This window comes from Acartia tonsa, chromosome 10, assembly GCF_053477335.1.
Source record: "Acartia tonsa isolate MP-2025a chromosome 10, ASM5347733v1, whole genome shotgun sequence".
NCBI lineage: Eukaryota > Metazoa > Arthropoda > Copepoda > Calanoida > Acartiidae > Acartia > Acartia tonsa.
Genome location: NC_137269.1, coordinates 48,407,374 through 48,425,399, shown reverse-complemented (window position 1 = coordinate 48,425,399; position 18,026 = coordinate 48,407,374). Strand labels below are relative to the sequence as shown.

The 18,026-nt window shown below is 31.9% G+C and overlaps 3 protein-coding genes across 4 annotated transcripts in view; 2 read left to right on the top strand and 1 right to left on the bottom strand.

Moving 5' to 3' along the window:
* LOC145330225 (ankyrin repeat domain-containing protein 13C) overlaps window positions 1-18,026 on the top strand; it is a 526,153-nt gene that overhangs the window by 115,508 nt on the left and 392,619 nt on the right. The gene's annotated exons all lie outside the window — the stretch shown is intronic.
* Window positions 1-18,026, top strand: part of MED1 (Mediator complex subunit 1) — a 509,044-nt gene that overhangs the window by 115,509 nt on the left and 375,509 nt on the right. The gene's annotated exons all lie outside the window — the stretch shown is intronic.
* LOC145330218 (glycine receptor subunit alpha-3-like) overlaps window positions 1-18,026 on the bottom strand; it is a 74,951-nt gene that overhangs the window by 46,555 nt on the left and 10,370 nt on the right. For both annotated transcript variants that reach the window (XM_080174828.1, XM_080174827.1), the window contains exon 4: window positions 10,234-10,304. In XM_080174828.1, coding sequence (XP_080030954.1) covers window positions 10,234-10,304 — 71 coding nt within the window. The remainder of the gene's footprint in view (window positions 1-10,233; window positions 10,305-18,026) is intronic.

The window sequence follows — 18,026 nt, the reverse complement described above, 5'->3', positions numbered from 1 at the left end:
CGGATAACATAGTGCCTAATCGTTTAAGAATTCATTATTCCATAAATATAATAATTGGGGTAATTATATCATAAAAAGCATAAGTGTTTTTTACTATTAATTCAAGATGCCGAATATTTTTATCCTTGTTTTTATACTGATTTATAAAACATCAGTAGTTTAAAATTATATAACTACTAGAGGATAAGCCACTAGAGCCCTCTAGTGGCCCTTGGAGGAGGGGTGGGGGGGAGTAATTGATCAACTTTATTTCAAATTTTCGTTTGTAAAAAATCTTTTAAAAAATTGAGGGGGGAGATTTTTTTCTCTATGGGTTAATTCTCCTGGTGTGGTTGTGCTACCCGCCCCCAAAATAGTTATATACTTTCCTAGAATCTATGAGAAGCTAGCTAAAGGAGAACCATATAATTTCAACGATTAGAGACATAATTCGGTAAACCCACACAGACATTTACTTTATTATAACTATTAGTAAGATTTAATCATCATCCACTTTTCTACCCCTGTATTATGCCTTAATCTGAAGGGATAAGACAATGGCCGATAAACTGATATGCTATACAAAATAACCTCTTTTGTAGATTGCAATTAGTGGTTAAAATGTTTGGACACACAACTAAATGAACCAGACAATCAAAATTTAATAAAATTTTCCAAAAGCCAAAAAATAAGAAAACTTTGGGGACTATTGTAATAAACAGCCCAATGTCCTCTCCCTCCCTGCTTAATTGAATATAGAACATTGATAATTAAATATATACTTCATAGTTATATGGCCACTCGATATCATATCAGGGAGGAGGGGACATTGGGCTGTTTGTAACACTAGTCCCCAAAGTTTTATGACAACGTTTTCTTATGTGTTGGATTAACAACTTTGTTCATTAGTTTGAGTGTCCAAACGTTTCAACCACTTATTGTAAACTACAAAAGGGGGAATTTTGTGCATCATTATTGGGGATGTATATCAATCTATCGGCCATTGTCTTATCCCTTTAGATCCCTGATATCATATACAAAGGTATGGAGAAAATTGTTTATAAATAACCGATATAAACAATAAATGTATGTAATATTCTGGCTTTGATGGTCACTTTGAACCTTTTCTTTTTGCAAATACACACATATTAGATTTTTATAGTAACTAGGATGACAACATCCATAAAAGCAAAGCTTTGAAATGGTAGGACATTAACACTTGTAGAGTGTCAGTACTGAATTTAAACATCTTGCAAAGTTTTAAATAGCTAGGATAGTTGTAACATGTCTAAATTAATTTTAAAAGCTAACCGTTCCGGAAGTATGGAACAACCCTTATAAAAGAAAAGCTTCACTTTTAAAAAGGTATCTAAAAGTATTTAGAATAACCCAAAACATTTAATTATTAGTTTTCAAAAATCCTTAGTCAATTATGAAAAGAGTATTCGCACATGGCTTCTAGGCACTTGAACACAAAAAGGCAAAGAGGGCCATTTTTGAACTGTAAATCATAATTGTCACCATAGTTTTACAGATTTCAAAATTAAGATTTGATTGGGTGATACAACTATAGCAGTATCGAAACTTTTCTGTTATTAATCTTAATCTATTTACGCTATAAGTTTGTTTAAAATAATTTAAAGCAGTGTTGCGGAGCCGGAGCCGGGAGCCGTGGAGCCGCCATATTTTGCTGGAGCCGGAGCCGTATTTTCGTTAAAAAACGGCTCCGGCTCCATTTTTATCAAAAATTGAACTTTTAAAACCTTCAAAAGTCAAAAATAAACGGTGGGGAAAAAATATGTCGAGTTTTTCTTGATTTTAGGTCGGAGCCGGAGCCAGAGCCGGAGCCGCACCAAAATCAAACGGCTCCACAACGCTGAATTAACGTGTAGATGATCTTTTATTGTCCTGTCATTCTCTATTCTTTCCAGGAGGTTGCACTACCATGACTGAAGTTGACAAAAAAAACTACAAAATGATAACATAAACAATGATTTCCTGAAAAGTGGAAACTGACTTTACCAGGATCTTTAGGTACAAAAAATAGACACACAAACAAACATTCAGATACTTTGGTTTATAGAACGACAAAATTGTTTCAAAACCCTTTTTTTATCTATTTTATATCGATGAAGCAAATCTGAAGCAAATTTTTCAGGAATTTAAAGGGATAATAACAGTGGCGTACACAGTAAGATATGTAAGTTGGAAGGCATTTTAATGTTAGAGGGAGATTTAAAATCTGCATAAAATTTTAAGGATTTTTAAAAAAAAATTTTTTTTGTATAATTCTTTATCTAAAAGCGGAAATACAATTTAAGTTAAATAATTTTAACCAATAGGATAGGTGGATTGGAAACTACCTGCGCTCTAATTGGTTGAATCAGAGCGCAGATAGTTTTCCATCCACCAAACACAGATGTCAAAATTAATTAACTTAAATTGTATTTCCGCGTTTAGATAAAGAATTATACAAAAAAAACAAATTTTATAAAAAATCCTTAAAATTTGATGCAGATTTTAAATCTCCCTCTAACATTTAAATTCTTTCCAACTTATATATCTTAGTACACAGGGTTTCCCAGGGAAGTGCGTGAATTGCACTCGAAATTTTATGTATTAAATTCTGTTCTCGTAATTGCAGGGATCTATAGGAATAAGGCAATGGTGTTACCCCCCAGTTACAATTAACAAAATGACACCTTCTTTAGATTGAAAATTTTTTACTCTGAAGAATTAGTCACCTCAATTAAGATTTAAATAAACGTCCCCAAAGAGTGTATTCAAAATCAGAGAGGGAAAGGACATTGGGCTGATTATTACACTAGTCCCTAAGTTTTATAATAACGTTTTCTTATTCCTTGGCTTTCCAACTTTGGGGACTTACTATGGTCGGTTATCAAGATAAGTGTACAAATGTTCCAACCACTAATTGTAATCTATAGAAGGGGTAAATTTTTGTATCATCATTTGGGATGTACATCAATTTATCGGCCATTGTCTTATCTTTTTAGATCCCAGATTAAAAAGGGGTAGAACATTAATAAATCCCCAATATCCTATCACTATATCCCTGTGTTACATATAGAAATGATATTTGAGATTAAAGGGTATCCACTAGCCAGATCATAGCTAAATTCTTTCAAATATTTATACTAAAATAATGGTTTAACCACCAGGGTTCTAAAGAGATAAGACAATGGCCGATAAATTAATGTTCATCCTTAATGATTATACACAAAGTTACCCCTTATGTAGATTGAAATTAGTGGATGAAACGTTTAAACACTCGACTTAATGAAACAACCAGTCAAATTCTTTAAAGTCACCAGAGTTATTAAGCCAACGAATAAGAAAACATTAATATAAAACTTTTGGAACTAGTGTAATAAAAAGCCCATTGTCCCCTCTCTCTCTGATAATAATGGTTCAACCACACACACACACAAACACGCACACACACACACAAACGCGCACACATACAAATGCTGAAAAAGATGTTGTAGACAAAGCACAACTTTCAGAAAAAGATTGTAGAATCAAAGGGTTGATTCTCAATAGATTTGTATTTGGAAATTCACAAAAAAAAATTTCACAAAAAGAACCCTGTTAAGCAATGATTACCTCTCCCCCTATTTTGAAGTAAATTAAAAAAAAAGTTGGGGGGGGGGGGGGGTTATTTGTTTATTATTTTGGGTCAGGTGAGATAATATTGTTTTGGGATATTGGAATGATTAAATTATAAATTAATTGTAGCTTCTAGGGTTAAACTATGGGATATATTGACATGGCTATTCGTGGATATAGAATTTAGATATAAATATGTAAAATAATTAAAGTTTGGTACCTATACTTATTTTAGCTTATATCATACTAGCGGCTACGCCCCTAGAGGCCTCTAGTGGAACTTTAAATGTCTATTTAAAAAAAAATAACACAATACCTTGCAATGTTACGTAGGAGTCTCGTTTCGAGAAATTTTTTTTGATTTATTGTCATTTCTCTTGGGAGGGTGGTGGTACCCTCCCACACAATATTTATAAACCTTCCCGGGACCTATGAGAAGCTACCCTGTTAAGGAGAACCTGATCGGTTCAGCGGTTAGCGAGATCCTTCGGTACAAACACACAGACATCCTGTTACTTTAGTATAAGGACTTTATATATCCTTATACTGAAGTAACAGGATGTTTGCTATCTGTGTGTCTGTCTGTGTGTACCGAAGGATCTCGCTAACCGCTGAACCGATTGGGTTCTCCTTAACAGGGTAGGTTCTCATATGTCCTGGGAAGGTTTTTAACTATTTTGGGGGAGGGTACTACCACCCTCCCAAAAGAAATGACAAAAAAATTGTAAATTTTCTTAAAATCTTATAGACTTCAACTTAACATTAAGAGGCATCCGTAACATATAGAATTATCGTAGACTTTAACAAACAAAAACATTTAAAGTGCCACTAGAGGCCTCTAGGGGCGTAGCCGCTAGTATCATATAATGAAATATTTTCAATATATTATTTATGCACTTCGATATTGGCGATTCATATCTAGACCAACATGAAACAAAATAACAAATAAAGAAAAAAAATTTTCAGTATGGCTTCCAAACCGATTAAAATCCGCTGGATTAGAACCGATGCTTAGCTATACATAAAATAAATACCAGTTTGTTACTGTTTTGATACTATTTTTAAAATCATCTGTATACAAAACTAGCGGCTTCACCCCTAGCCTCTAGGGGCTTTTTTTCCCCCAAGAGGTTTGATCAACCTAATTCTTCGAATTTTAGATTTAAAAAAAGTAAAACAATATTTTTACAGACAGACGGACAGACAGACATAGTTCTACCTTGTATTACATAATAGTGGCTGCGTCTCTAGCATCTAGGGGCTCTATAATAAAAGGGATATAGAAAGGCAAAAAATATCCTAAAACCACCATAGGACCTTTATCAAGCTTCACTGTAAAGGAGAACCATATCCGTTCATTGGTTACCGAGATCCTTCGCTGCAGACAAAAAAACAAAATTTTTCGTTGTACTACATTTTTTTTGGGGGGGGGGAGGGGGGAGTGGTTTGAGACATAAAATTTGTGTCTCTTACGTACCTTTATGACAAATGTACCTTTATGACAAACGTACCTTTATGACAAATGTTTTTATGACAATGGTATTCATGACAAAAATTACTGAGCCTCCATAAAGACTTATTCTTGTGATGATCCAATAATCATTTTTTTATCCTTTCATATTGTCCAAAGAATTTAAGGAATGGTAACACTGTTTAGAAAAATAATGAACTGAGATCTTTCGATACAGACAAAAAACCTTACTATTTTATATTATGGCATTTATTTATTTCCATTTTGAATTAATCAATAAACAACATACGGGATTTAAGTCTTGCGGGTTCCTAACTATTGCAAAGGTTTATCCATAACCTAACCATACCAACAAAGCCTTACAAACAAAGTCTAACCTAACCCTGCTCATTGTTTTGTTTAAGAATAACTCTTTTCCAGAATGACTTTGAAACCAAAATCTACTTGAATAGAAACGAATCCCAGCTATACTAAAAATCATGTAAAAACGTCGTTTTACAGACAGTTTTCCACGAATGTTGATAAAAATCATATAATTAATACCAGTTAATTAGCCCAGACGTTTTAATCTTATAATTTTTCTAATATCCGCGGACATCTGTTTATAATACGACGTGATAAATAAAATTGCATTTATCATGGTCGGTTAGTACATCAGCTTATCTGTTATGCTCTTAAAATTTGATTTGTTTAAGTGTTTTCCAGTATGGCTTTAAAACCGATTAATATCCACTGGATTTGAACTAGTTCTCAGCCATACTGAAATATCATGCATGGCATTGTATTACAGGGAATTTTCCACGAACATTGAAATAAAAATCATAAAATTACCACCACTTTTGTTAGCCCGGGCATTAATCTCCTCGGGGCTAACAAAACTTGTTTTTAATCTTATAATTTTCCATTTTAATATCCGAGGCAAGCTGTCTATAATGCGATGTGATAAATAACTATTTTAGTTTTATTTACTGTTAACTTTATTCTTTGGCATTTTCCTTGTAAATGTGAACAATAAGTGGATAATCTTACATTTTTCTGGCTAGATGGAAACATCGGCGCTTTCACTCAAAGTCATTTGTGGATCACTAATACCCCCCCCCCCCTTAAATATTTAAATATGAGGGGGGGGGGGGGGCTCGTATATTTGCTTACAGGGAGTGAGGGGACGTTGGGCTGTTTATGACACTAGTCCTAGAAGTTTTCTTATTTGTTTGATCAACAAATTTTGGAACTATTACTGAATTTTGTTCTAAGGTGTTCAAAGGTTTAAACCACTAATTGTAATCTACGGTAATTTTGTGTATCATCATTGAGGGTGTATATCAATGACGTTAGGTTGACTTATATTGTGTACTTGGTAGCCCCGTAGGCACCTTAAGTACAGGTCCCGCAGGGTTAGATCCTCCCACATGAGTTAATCTTAAGAAAGAATCAATACCCAATTATTTTCAATTAATTTCAAAATAATTTGGTGGGGGGTGGGGGGGGATTCAGTGCTTAACAGGCAAAAATTATTTGAAAGCTCCAAATCGTCTTCTTTTATATATATAGACATTAAACATACAACCATGCAGTTTAAAGCAGTGATTTAAAGGGACAAAACAATGGCCGATCCGATAAATTGATGTACAATGTACATTCCCAATGATGATACACAAAGTTACCACTTATGTAGATTAGAATTAGTGGTTGAAACGTTTGAATACTAAACTTTATGAACCAACCAATAAAAACTAAATATAAGGTCCCAAAGTCTAAAAGTATACTTTTTCTATAATCTAATATCTATCCGAAATAGAAGTTGAGAAAATACCATAATACTTAGACAGACCAAGGACAAGTGTACGATTGACTTGATGAAAGATGTGCAAAAAAAATGCGGACATTTTTAAAATTGAAATTGCGCGGCTTGTGTTAATAGTAGAAAAATGTTACGCATACTGTTAGAACCGCTATGAAATGTATTTTTTTTTGGAAATATAAGAACGGTTCCTGTGCTACAAATAATCTAGGAGCCAGATAGTAAAATGTCCCAAAATTTACTCGCAAGTCAAGTTTTAAGTCATTTGGGACATTTTAACACGTAGCTCCTAAACTATGCGTAGCACAGAAATCGTTTTTATTTCCCAAAAATAGACTTCTTAGAGGTTCTTAACCATATGTGTAGTATTTTTCTACTATTAACACAAGCCGCGCAATTTCAATTTTAAAAATGTCCGCATTTTTTTTGCACACCCTTTATTTAATATTAAGGAGAATCTTCACAACATAAATCAGCCGTATATCGCTTCAAACAACATAAGAGTAAAACAATTAAGGGGAAAGGGGTTAAATAACTGTATGTCCCCACCCCGTGCACCATGTGCCGACTTTCAATATATCCGCCAATAGCGTCGGGAATATTAACACAGCCAAGTCACTAAAAAAGAGCAAAAAATTTGATAGCAGACGAAAAAGGTTTCCCAACACTGGATCCAAGAAGTTATCTGAGATGGATCTTTAAATCATTTTAGTGGTGAGCCAGATCGGGGTGAGCCAACTTTCCATCAATGAGAGCACAGCATTTTATTAAATGCTGCGCTGTGATTGGCTGAAATTCGGCTCACCCCGATCTGGCTCACCACTATAATGATTTAAAGATCCAGCTCTGAATTATATATCTATACTTATACATTTATTTAAACAACCGAGCAAATCATAAACAATGCCAAATAATAATAAATAATAAAATAAACAGGACTATTATGTAAGGAAACTACAACCAAGTAAAATATAAACATTACCAATAAATCACTAAATCACCTTCCAAACTTTGCTAAACTACCAGACGGACGTACGGACAGACTTTAGTTATTGCATTTATGATCAACAAAAAATATCAACGCGCATAAGTTTCTAAAAACTAATTTAACAGATGAAATAAATTCGCTAAATAGAATTTAAATTAAAACCCAATTAAAGTTTTATGTGAGCATTCTTTTGTTTTAACTTTTTATTGTTTTTAAAAGCGAAGCTTTTCTATAATTAGGATAGGTCCGTCCGTCCGAGATAGTTAGCTTTTATTCATTAATTTAGGCATGTTAGAAATGTCCTATCGATTTCAAACTTTTCATGGTGATTCCTGTAGTAGTTAGGTACGATTTAGAAAGCGTAGGAACTCTATAATCGTTACCAGAATGTCCGTACGTCCATTTTAAACATGTTGATTTTTTTACTTTTTTAATAACAATTTTTTGTGTGATAAAATCATCCGATCGATCTGATTTTTTTATTACTGATTTCTATTACAATAAGGTACAATATTATGAGCAAAGCATCTCTATAATCAAGTATTAAAATGTCAGTATGTCTAAAACAGAATTCTGTATTTAAGAAGTTTTGCAACTAATTTACGTATAATTTTGTCAAACCTTATATTTTCATATTTTGTATATTCAGTTCTGACACTCAACAAAAGTTAATGTTCGTTTGTCATCCTTATTTTTACCATAGGTCCTATATAACTTGAAAATATCTGTTAGTCCATTTAAACATGGCAATATAATTACTTGTTTAAAATAAAGTTTGATTCAAATGCAATAGAAAATTTCGTATAAACAAGGATGACAACATTCATAAAAGCGAAGCACTTAAACGGTAGGACAAACAGACATTAACACTTGTAGTGTCAGAACTGAATAATCAAAAAATAAATGTATAAGAGTCGAAGCAAAACTGAAAGTAAATTTGTTTAAAAACTGCTTGATACAGGATTATGTTTATGGACATACTTACATTTTTAAGACTCGATTGTAGAGTTGCTTCGCGTAAAAAATTGTACTTTGTTATCCCAGGAATTAGTTTAACCAAAATCAGACCAATCGGATAATTAGATTACATAAAAATTTGTTGTTAAAAAAGTAAAAAACAACATGTTTAAAATGAACTTACCGACTCTGATTAAGAGTTGCTACGCTTTCTAAATCGTACCTAACTAAATCCTAACTACTACAGGAATCACCATGCAAAGTTTGAAATCGATAGGACAATTCTAACGTGCCTAAATTAACGAAAAAAGCCAATCGTATCGGACTGACAGGCGTACGTTTCGACCCTAATTATAAAAAAGCTTCGTTTTAAATTTTTTTGTTGATATATTATTTGTACATAGTCTTAATATCATTAGAACATTAGTATGTCCATAATATTATTTTTAATTATTTAGTCGACATAAAGTTTCGAAAAATAGAATGTCGAAATTATGTCAACCACTATCACTTTATAATAAAGCCACGTAGACAAATGGATATAGGATATAGCCAGCTGCAAGCACCACTTTATCAAAGTACATGAAAATTTTGTGCAACATTCAAGTAATAATATATCGATTAATAAATGACATAATCCATTTTAATTAAACAAAAAATTATAACAATTTTTGTGATATTCTTTTAATCTGTTTAAATATGTTTGTAGCCAGTTGCGACTTTTCAATTTGTTGGCATATTATTTTACTTGTTTAGTTTTGCATACATTTTATAATTGGATGGTATTTGTATTCAGCAATGTTTTTAGAAGCGAAGCAACACAATTGTTTATTCTTCATTCTGCAAATTTTTAAATTCGCAATCTCTCTCTTTCTTTATGTACTCTGATGTACTCTAATAAAGTGATGCTCACAGCTGGCTAAAATAACGATACCCCCCATCTACCCCCTTTTCACTTTTCCGCTCCACTCCCACTGGATGAACGAACTGACCAATATTAGAAACCTAATTTGACCGCTAATATATCCACGCATTCTATATCCATTCTGTGGACAAATCTAGACACACTTGTTTTACTAATCTAGACAAATCTAGACTTATTTTTGGACAAATCTAGACTTAATTGTTGACAAATCTAGACTTACCTGTGTATAAATCTAGACTAAACTTTGGAAAAATCTAGATTTACATGTAGAAAAATCTAGACTAACCTATGGACAAATCTAGACTAACCTATGGACAAATCTAGACTAACCTATGGACAAATCTAGACTAACCTATGGACAAATCTAGAATAACCTATGGACAAATCTAGAATAACCTATGGACAAATCTAGACTTGTCTATTGACAAATCTAGACATAACCTAAGGACAAATCTAGACTTATCCATGAACAAATCTAAACTTACCGATTTATGATCATCAATTTCACTGATTTCAGAGACGGGTAGCTTGAAAAACACCTGTAAAGGCTGGTTGTCTGAAAAATAAAAAAAACATGAAATTTCTGGCCGTTTTATAGATTTTATCTTTAAAAACAAGATAAATAGAATAGCATATGCCAAATTCCCTCAAAATTCCTAAGGGGGGGGGGGGTAATTTGAACATTTTGCCCCCATAGGGGGTCGGATTTTGATTAAGTGCAATACTAACCTACGGACCAAAATTCATTACCATTCAAATTGCATTTTTAAAACATTATTATGTGTATATGTACATGTGCAGTAACCAGAGAGGTAGGGGATATTGGAATGGGCACGGGTTGGCTAAAAAAATCCAGGTTTTTAAAAATACCCATTTCAGCAGTTTGCACAGTCTTAAAAGTCACATGTCTTGGTATACTGGAAAAAAGTAAAAATCAAATTTTATAGTGGGCGCTTTTTGAGAAAATCCGCGAATTTTTATTTTTCATTTTCGCCTAAAATCCTCTAAAAATAAGGTAAAAAATGTTGGGGTAGGCTTTTTAAAATTATACTGGCGTCGCACTTTTTAATAAAGCTTGATTAATTGCCTAAAACTATCCAAACATATTAACCAATGATTTAATCTACAGTAGAAAAGTTGTCTTTTCATTATCGAAGAATTAGGGTAAAACGCTAGGGGGAGAAAAGTTTAAATAAATGTATCTCCCCATCGCAACCACCTTGTGCAATTTTTCTATTGGGTCATTGAAAATCAACTAATGATGTCGCTTATATTAACACAGCCAAGTAGCAGAAAATAATTTAGGAGCATACGAAAGAGGTCGTTGAAAAAGGAAGGGAGGTAGTTGTCTGTATATACATCTATACTATAGATCTGTATATGTTTATAAAGAATTGCGTTTCGAAATTGCCTTGTTATAATATTGTAATATTCAAAAACTAACAATTACGCCCCTAGAAGCCATTTTTTTGGTGGGTGATTTTTCTTGGGATGGTGGTGGTACCAACCCAAAAAATAATTATAAACCTTCCCAGGACCTATGAGAAGCTATCCTGTTAGGGAGAACCCGATCAGTTCAGCGGTTAGCAAACATACAAACACACAGACAAACATGCTATTACTTTATTATAAGGATTATAGTTGTGTGTGTTTATGAAGAATTTCGTTTCAAAATTGCCTTGTTATTATATTGTAATATTAAAAAAATAGCGGATACGGGAGATTTGTCTTGGGTTAGTGATAGTACCCTCCCCCAAAATAGCTATAAACCTTACCAGGACCTATGCCATTAGCTTATAAACACACAGACAGAAAGACATCCTGTTGCTTTTATATAAGTTAGTTTAATATTAGTTCTGTATTATAATTCATTATTTTATAATTTACATGGCTGCTTTTCTAAAAATAAATATGTAAATCCTATTATATAAAGTAGCAAGTTTTTTTTGTCTGTAGCGAAGGATCTCGCTAACCGCTGAACCGATATGGTTCTACTTTACAGTGAAGCTTCCCATAGGTCCTAGGCGGTTTTAGGCAATTTTTTTTATAAATAAGTCTGGGTATGGTTTTAGAATATTTTTATACCCTTCCATTTCTCTTCGAATACAGAGCCCCTAGTATTCTACAAAATGCCAACATATTAATTATGAAAAATGGCTAGAATATGAAATAAGACGCACAATTAAAACCTGTGAATATGAAGTCCTGATCCAAGATTTATTAATGTGTGCGTGAATGATGTATTAATGGATATGTTATTACTTGAATATTACACCAGATTTTTATGTTCTATTATAAAATAAAACTTGCAGCGAGCTAAAATAGTGATTATCCCCTTCCTTTACCCTTCACTCTTATTGTATAAACGAACGAACAAATATACGAGTTCCATGTTAGCAACCTAAATTGACGACCATTTTCCTTTTTTCATAATATCCACGTATATATTAATCCATTGGTGTAATGGAATATATATAATGGTAAAAAGTCGGATGTTTGATAGTTGGTAGAAGATTTCGTACTTTTTACTACTAACTGCTAATGATGTAATTTGTTTGTTTAAAGTTAAATTTTCTGACGTTTTACTAGTACACAGTTCTTATAGAACTTAAGAAATATCATAGATAGGCCCTAGATTGTGTTGACTTATTTAAAAAGCATACCAAGACGTTTCTATAGACACCTTAACATCAAATCTTAGGAAGGTAATGTCCGTCATTTTTTAGATAAACTTCTTTTTCTTTAAATGACCCAAATGTTCTAAATGTTAGTTCCCCTTTTTCGATTATTGTAATATTCCAAAAAACATCCATTACAGTGCTGCAATGCAGACGTTAACAGGTCAACATTATGAACATAATGGATACAGTATATGTGGATATATTCATATTAAATCTGGCGTCAATTTACATGGACCTTGTGTATTGGGCATTTCGTTCATTCAGTAGGTTAAGAGAGGATAGGGTAAATGGAGTTGATAGGGGTAACGGCATTTTATCTAGCTGTGAGACTCACATGATTAGAGTACTTAAAAATCTGGTGCAACATCCAAGTAATAATATATCGATTATGTTCATATAAAGATTTTTTAGTAACGCAGCTACTCAATAAATCAACCTGTACATCAGTATGTTATGTAAGTCTGCTTTGACAAACATCATGGACTTATCTATTAATTTTATAATACAGAACCTTCTCTATAACTTTTTCTTTACGTCGATCCATAACACTAACCGTCTATTTTAGAACCTAGTTTAAGCATTGAAGTAGAACTTGTTTTAATGTTACGCTTATCTTTTAAATTATACTGGTACCCAAAGTTGTATAACCAAATTTATTATTATTTGTTGGCTCAAAAACTTGGGGTACTTTCATTTGTTTAGTACTCTATAATTTGTACCGAAAGGGGTAATTTTGTATATTCCTTGAGGATGTACATCACTTTATCTTTTGTCCATTAGGATTCATGTTTGAATAGGCAGTCCAAGCAGTAAATATCAATCGTTGGCTTGACAACTTTGGTGAGTTTTAAAAAACTTTTATTTGTTGATTAAGTTGAGTGTCCAATCGTGTCAACCACTTATTGTAATCTAGAGAAGGGTTAACTTTGGGAATCATCATTGGGAATGTAAATTAATTTAACCATATAAAACACAATTTATATACGAAGTTAGACTTTTATTAATTTTTGAATAATACACAAATATAAAGATGTTTTGGTAATGGGCATTTGTTTAAAGAATAGCTTCACTGCGAGACTTCTGGCTTTTTTTGGACTAATTCTTTATTTACCTCTTTACTATTTCTTACATACTTATGTATAAGTATATATTCCTTTAATACTATACAATAGCATGGCTCAAAATAAATTATTTTTTCTCAGAAATCTATCCATTCTGTATATCAGACTTAATAGTTGAACTATTAAACCGTGATCTTAGTGAACCAACCAATCAAAATTAAATAAAAGTTGTTCAGCCAATAAGTAAGAAAATATTATCATAAAACTTTGGGTTAGTGTAATAAACAGCCTAATGTCCCCTCCCTCCATATTTTTTTTATACTTTGACTAGCAAGACTTTAATTAATTTGCATGTTATATATTTAAGATAGTCATGAAAATTTTCATAAAGTAATGTTTTACAAACAAATCCTTCAAATTTAATGTGGTACTTGATGTGTCAATTGAAACAATTTAAGGTAAATAGTATTTTTTTTGTTTATCTGTATTTTTAGCCAGGCCACTGGCTTATAGCCATCAATTATAAGTATGCACAGCATAATTACAAACATAGACATATATTCAACAATTTCAACCTAAAAAATTACTATTTTTTCTTAAAAATTCTAAAATGGAAAACATAATTAAACCCATTTATTAGTGCTAGGCAGCCACAACTTATCATCCAATAAAAACCCGTTTGCATAATTTGAAATTTTTTATAAAAATGGTGATGCCAAATGTGGATCAGGTTTAGACTTCAAGCTGAAAATCATCTCCGGCAATTGGGGCAGATAGTTATAAGGATTTATTCAAATTACTGAATCTATGTATATCCCAATCTGTGAGTATGCGTATAATAATAGTTAGGATATATAATACCACCAAGCAAACACAAATACATTACATAAGAAACAACACAAGAAAAATAGTTATTCATCAGATCGTATTATAGACAGCTTTCCGCGGATATTGAAATGAAAATTATAAGATTTAAAACTGGTATTAATATTTTTTTTTATTTTAATATTCGTAGAAAGTTGTCTGTAATACGATGCTATACATGATGTACTAGTATGGCTGACAACCGGTTCTAATCCAGCGGATACTCATTGGTTTCGGAGCTATACTAGAAAATCAATTATTAGCGCGCTAACAAATTATTAAAAATGATTTTTTTCCAATATGGCTTGGAAATCGATTAAATCCCGTGAATTAGAACCGGTTCTCAGCTATACTGAAAAACCATGTATTGCTGCGTATTACAGTCAGTTTTCCACAAATATCAAAATAAAAATTTAAATGTCCCCTCCATCGCTGGTAAATTGCGAAAACACAATTATGAGTTTATTTTCTTTTAAAGTTAAATAAAAGATGAAGTGAAAAGCAAGCTTAATTCAATTTCATTTGTTTAATTTATTCTTTCATGGCTCGGCAGCCATAATCAGGGACACTTGGTATTTTTACTGCTAAATTGTTGGCAAATGATAAGTGTTTTAGTCGGAGATCTTATAGGATAAGACAATGGACGATAAATTGATATAATAGATAATCTGTGTGGCTTGTTATTATAACCTAACCTAACCTGTAGGAAAAACAAATAAAAAATTCCCTCTCCCTAATTTTTAATTTATTTCAAAATGTGTGACAGGAGGGGGGGGGGGGGGTAGGCCCGAGGGGTACGATTCTCTACATTTTTTTCGAGTAAACCATAACTCATATAATTTAATTTTTACATTTCATTTCTTTACAACTTGAATAGAAATTTATATAAGTTTGCAATTTATATTTCCTAGTAATGTAATCTTTTATCGCGCAAAATTTTCTTCAAAGCTTAGCATCCCAAGAGAAAGGGGACAATGAGCGGTTTATTACACTAGTCCTCAAAGTTTTATAATAACGTTTTCTTATTAGTTGGCTTTACAATTTTAGGGACTTTTACTAAAATTTGATTGGTTGGTTTAGTAAGTTAAGTGTTCAAACGTTTAAACCAAAAATATTAATCTAGAGAAAGGGTAATTTTTGTGTCATCAATATCTATGTCTATCTGTATGCGTATATTTAATTTTATTTTTTTACTAGAAAATTACTAAAATTCTTAAAAATCCAATGTTTTTGCTGCTTTAAAAGAAACAGATTTTGAATTTACATTTATTAATCATTTCATGTACAATAATTTGCAAACTATAAAATACATTGAATATTACAATAAATTAGGATATTAAATAAAATATTTTTTTTTAATAGTAATTGTAATTATAGGTATTAAAGAGTTTATTAGAATATTAGAATATTTATATGTCGCTTTCATAATATGTACTCAGTGTATGAACAGCTTTATTTGAAGAATTATAATCCTTTTTCAAACCAGACATTTTTTGGGGTGCTTTCTTGCTTTATTTTTGAAAACAATTAAAAATAATAAGGGGATGGAGGAAGGGAGTTTGCATGTGCCTCTCCCATGAATAGGGCTCTAATCCAGTGAAGCCTATACCAGCAGTGCCATAACCCTGCGGGGTACCAATTAAGCCTTACCTAAAGAAGTAAAGAAACAAACGACTCTATTCCCCCCACACCTTTAATTTATTTGAAAATAAGGGGGTAGGAGTTTCTATTGCTCTACAAGGTAGTTTGAGTGAAAGCGCCGATTCTTCTATGAAACTTGCTATTTAGAGCCTTCCATAGCACCTTTGTTTGATGAATTTATGGAATTTATGAAATACAAGGATGACAACATCCATACGTAGCGAAGCACAAAAAATGTTTATAAGAATTTAAAGATTAGTTGTCAAAAACATGTATATTAGGAAAAAAAATCACAAAACCTTTTCTTTAACATTTGTTTTTAATTTCTTAATATTTATATTTCAGTACTATGACTAACAGACTGACGGTCAAAGTAAATTATAACTGGATGCTTAAAACAACAGGAAATTTAAATTGATATTTTTAACTATAAAAATTTAAAAAATCGGACCATAAACACCAAAGTTATGGTGAAGAATGTGAAAAATACAAAAATAGCCTACAACCTGTTTAAAGGCAGTCTGACCATCATAGATGTTTTCTTGAAACAATAAGAAATTTAATTTTGATACTATAACTAAGAAAATTTTGGAAATCGGACCATAAACACCAAAGATATGGAGAAAAATGTGAAAAATACAAAAAATAGCCTAAAACCTGCTAAAAAGGGGTCCTATCGCCATTGATGTTTTTTAGTTAATTGTGCTCCTTTTAATGGGAATGTTGTGAAAGAATTTCAGCCTTTTATCTTTTATAGGAGCCGAGAAAATCACGTTTCCCCCAAACTAAGACATACGGACAGACGGACATTTTAAATTATAGAGTAGCTTCGCTACTAATAAGTTGCTTGAGACAAATTGATCTATCTGACTAAAATGATATATTTATTTAGTTATTATACTTGATATTGATTACTAGTTTCATTCAAGGAGAGAGGGGACATTCGGCTGTTTATTATAATAGTCCCCAAAGTTTTATGATAAAGTTTTCTTTTTCAATTGCTTAATAACTTTGGGGACTCTTATTAATTCAAAACGTTTCAACCACTAATTGTGATATACAGAATGATTAATTTGTGTATTTATCTTGTCTTAATTGCAGGGAGTAAAGGAGGGGACAATGGATCGAATATTCAATTTTCAAGAGTCTCAGACTTTGGGTACTGGCTTAAAGGGAATGTGCAAGAATTCAGCAGGTTCTGACTGACTTTGGGTACTAGCGCATCAATGCCCTGCTAACTAGCTGAGTTAGTTTTGAATAAAGCAGACAGAAAAAATTGTTATTAATGGCTGGTTTTAACAAATATTTTTTTCCCAAGAAAATGTCATTTCATGTATAGAAACTCTACTGTCATATTTATGTATTTAACAATCTAAGAACCCCTTGAATTTAGGTGGCAGTTTAAAATATATGAGAAGGGTTGACAAAGTTCTAAACAAGATTTTTCTAGTGATTAATTACAGAATGTTTACTACATTGTGATGTATTGGTAATTTAATTCTCAAGTAAATGATTTTTTCTTAGAACTAATTTTCTTTTAAATTATATTACCATGATCCCTTTACAATTTTGGTCAAATTTTCTTGATAAATCTGGTTTTCATTGCTTTTCAGAGAAAACTCTTAAATTGAATTAATTGCCCATTGTCCCCTCCCTTACTCCCTGCTTAATTGTCTTATCCCTTTAGATTCCTAAATTTTATTATACTTTTCTCCTTTAAAAAATATGTTGTTATTACTGCGTTGCTTTTAGAACATAATTATCTTTGTTATCAAAGGGTTTCGTGTAATAATCAATTGTAAAAGTGGTTTTCAATATAACACTTGGCATATAATTGGATAAAATATGGTAATTTACTAAATTTTCATTTTTATTTATAATATTTTTACAAACATAGCTTTAGTACTAAACTTCAGAAATCTAAAGGGATAAGACAATGCCGATAAATTGATGTACATTCCCAATGGTGATACAACAAATTACCCCTTCTGTAGATACAAATATTAGTTGAAACGTTAGGACACTCAACTT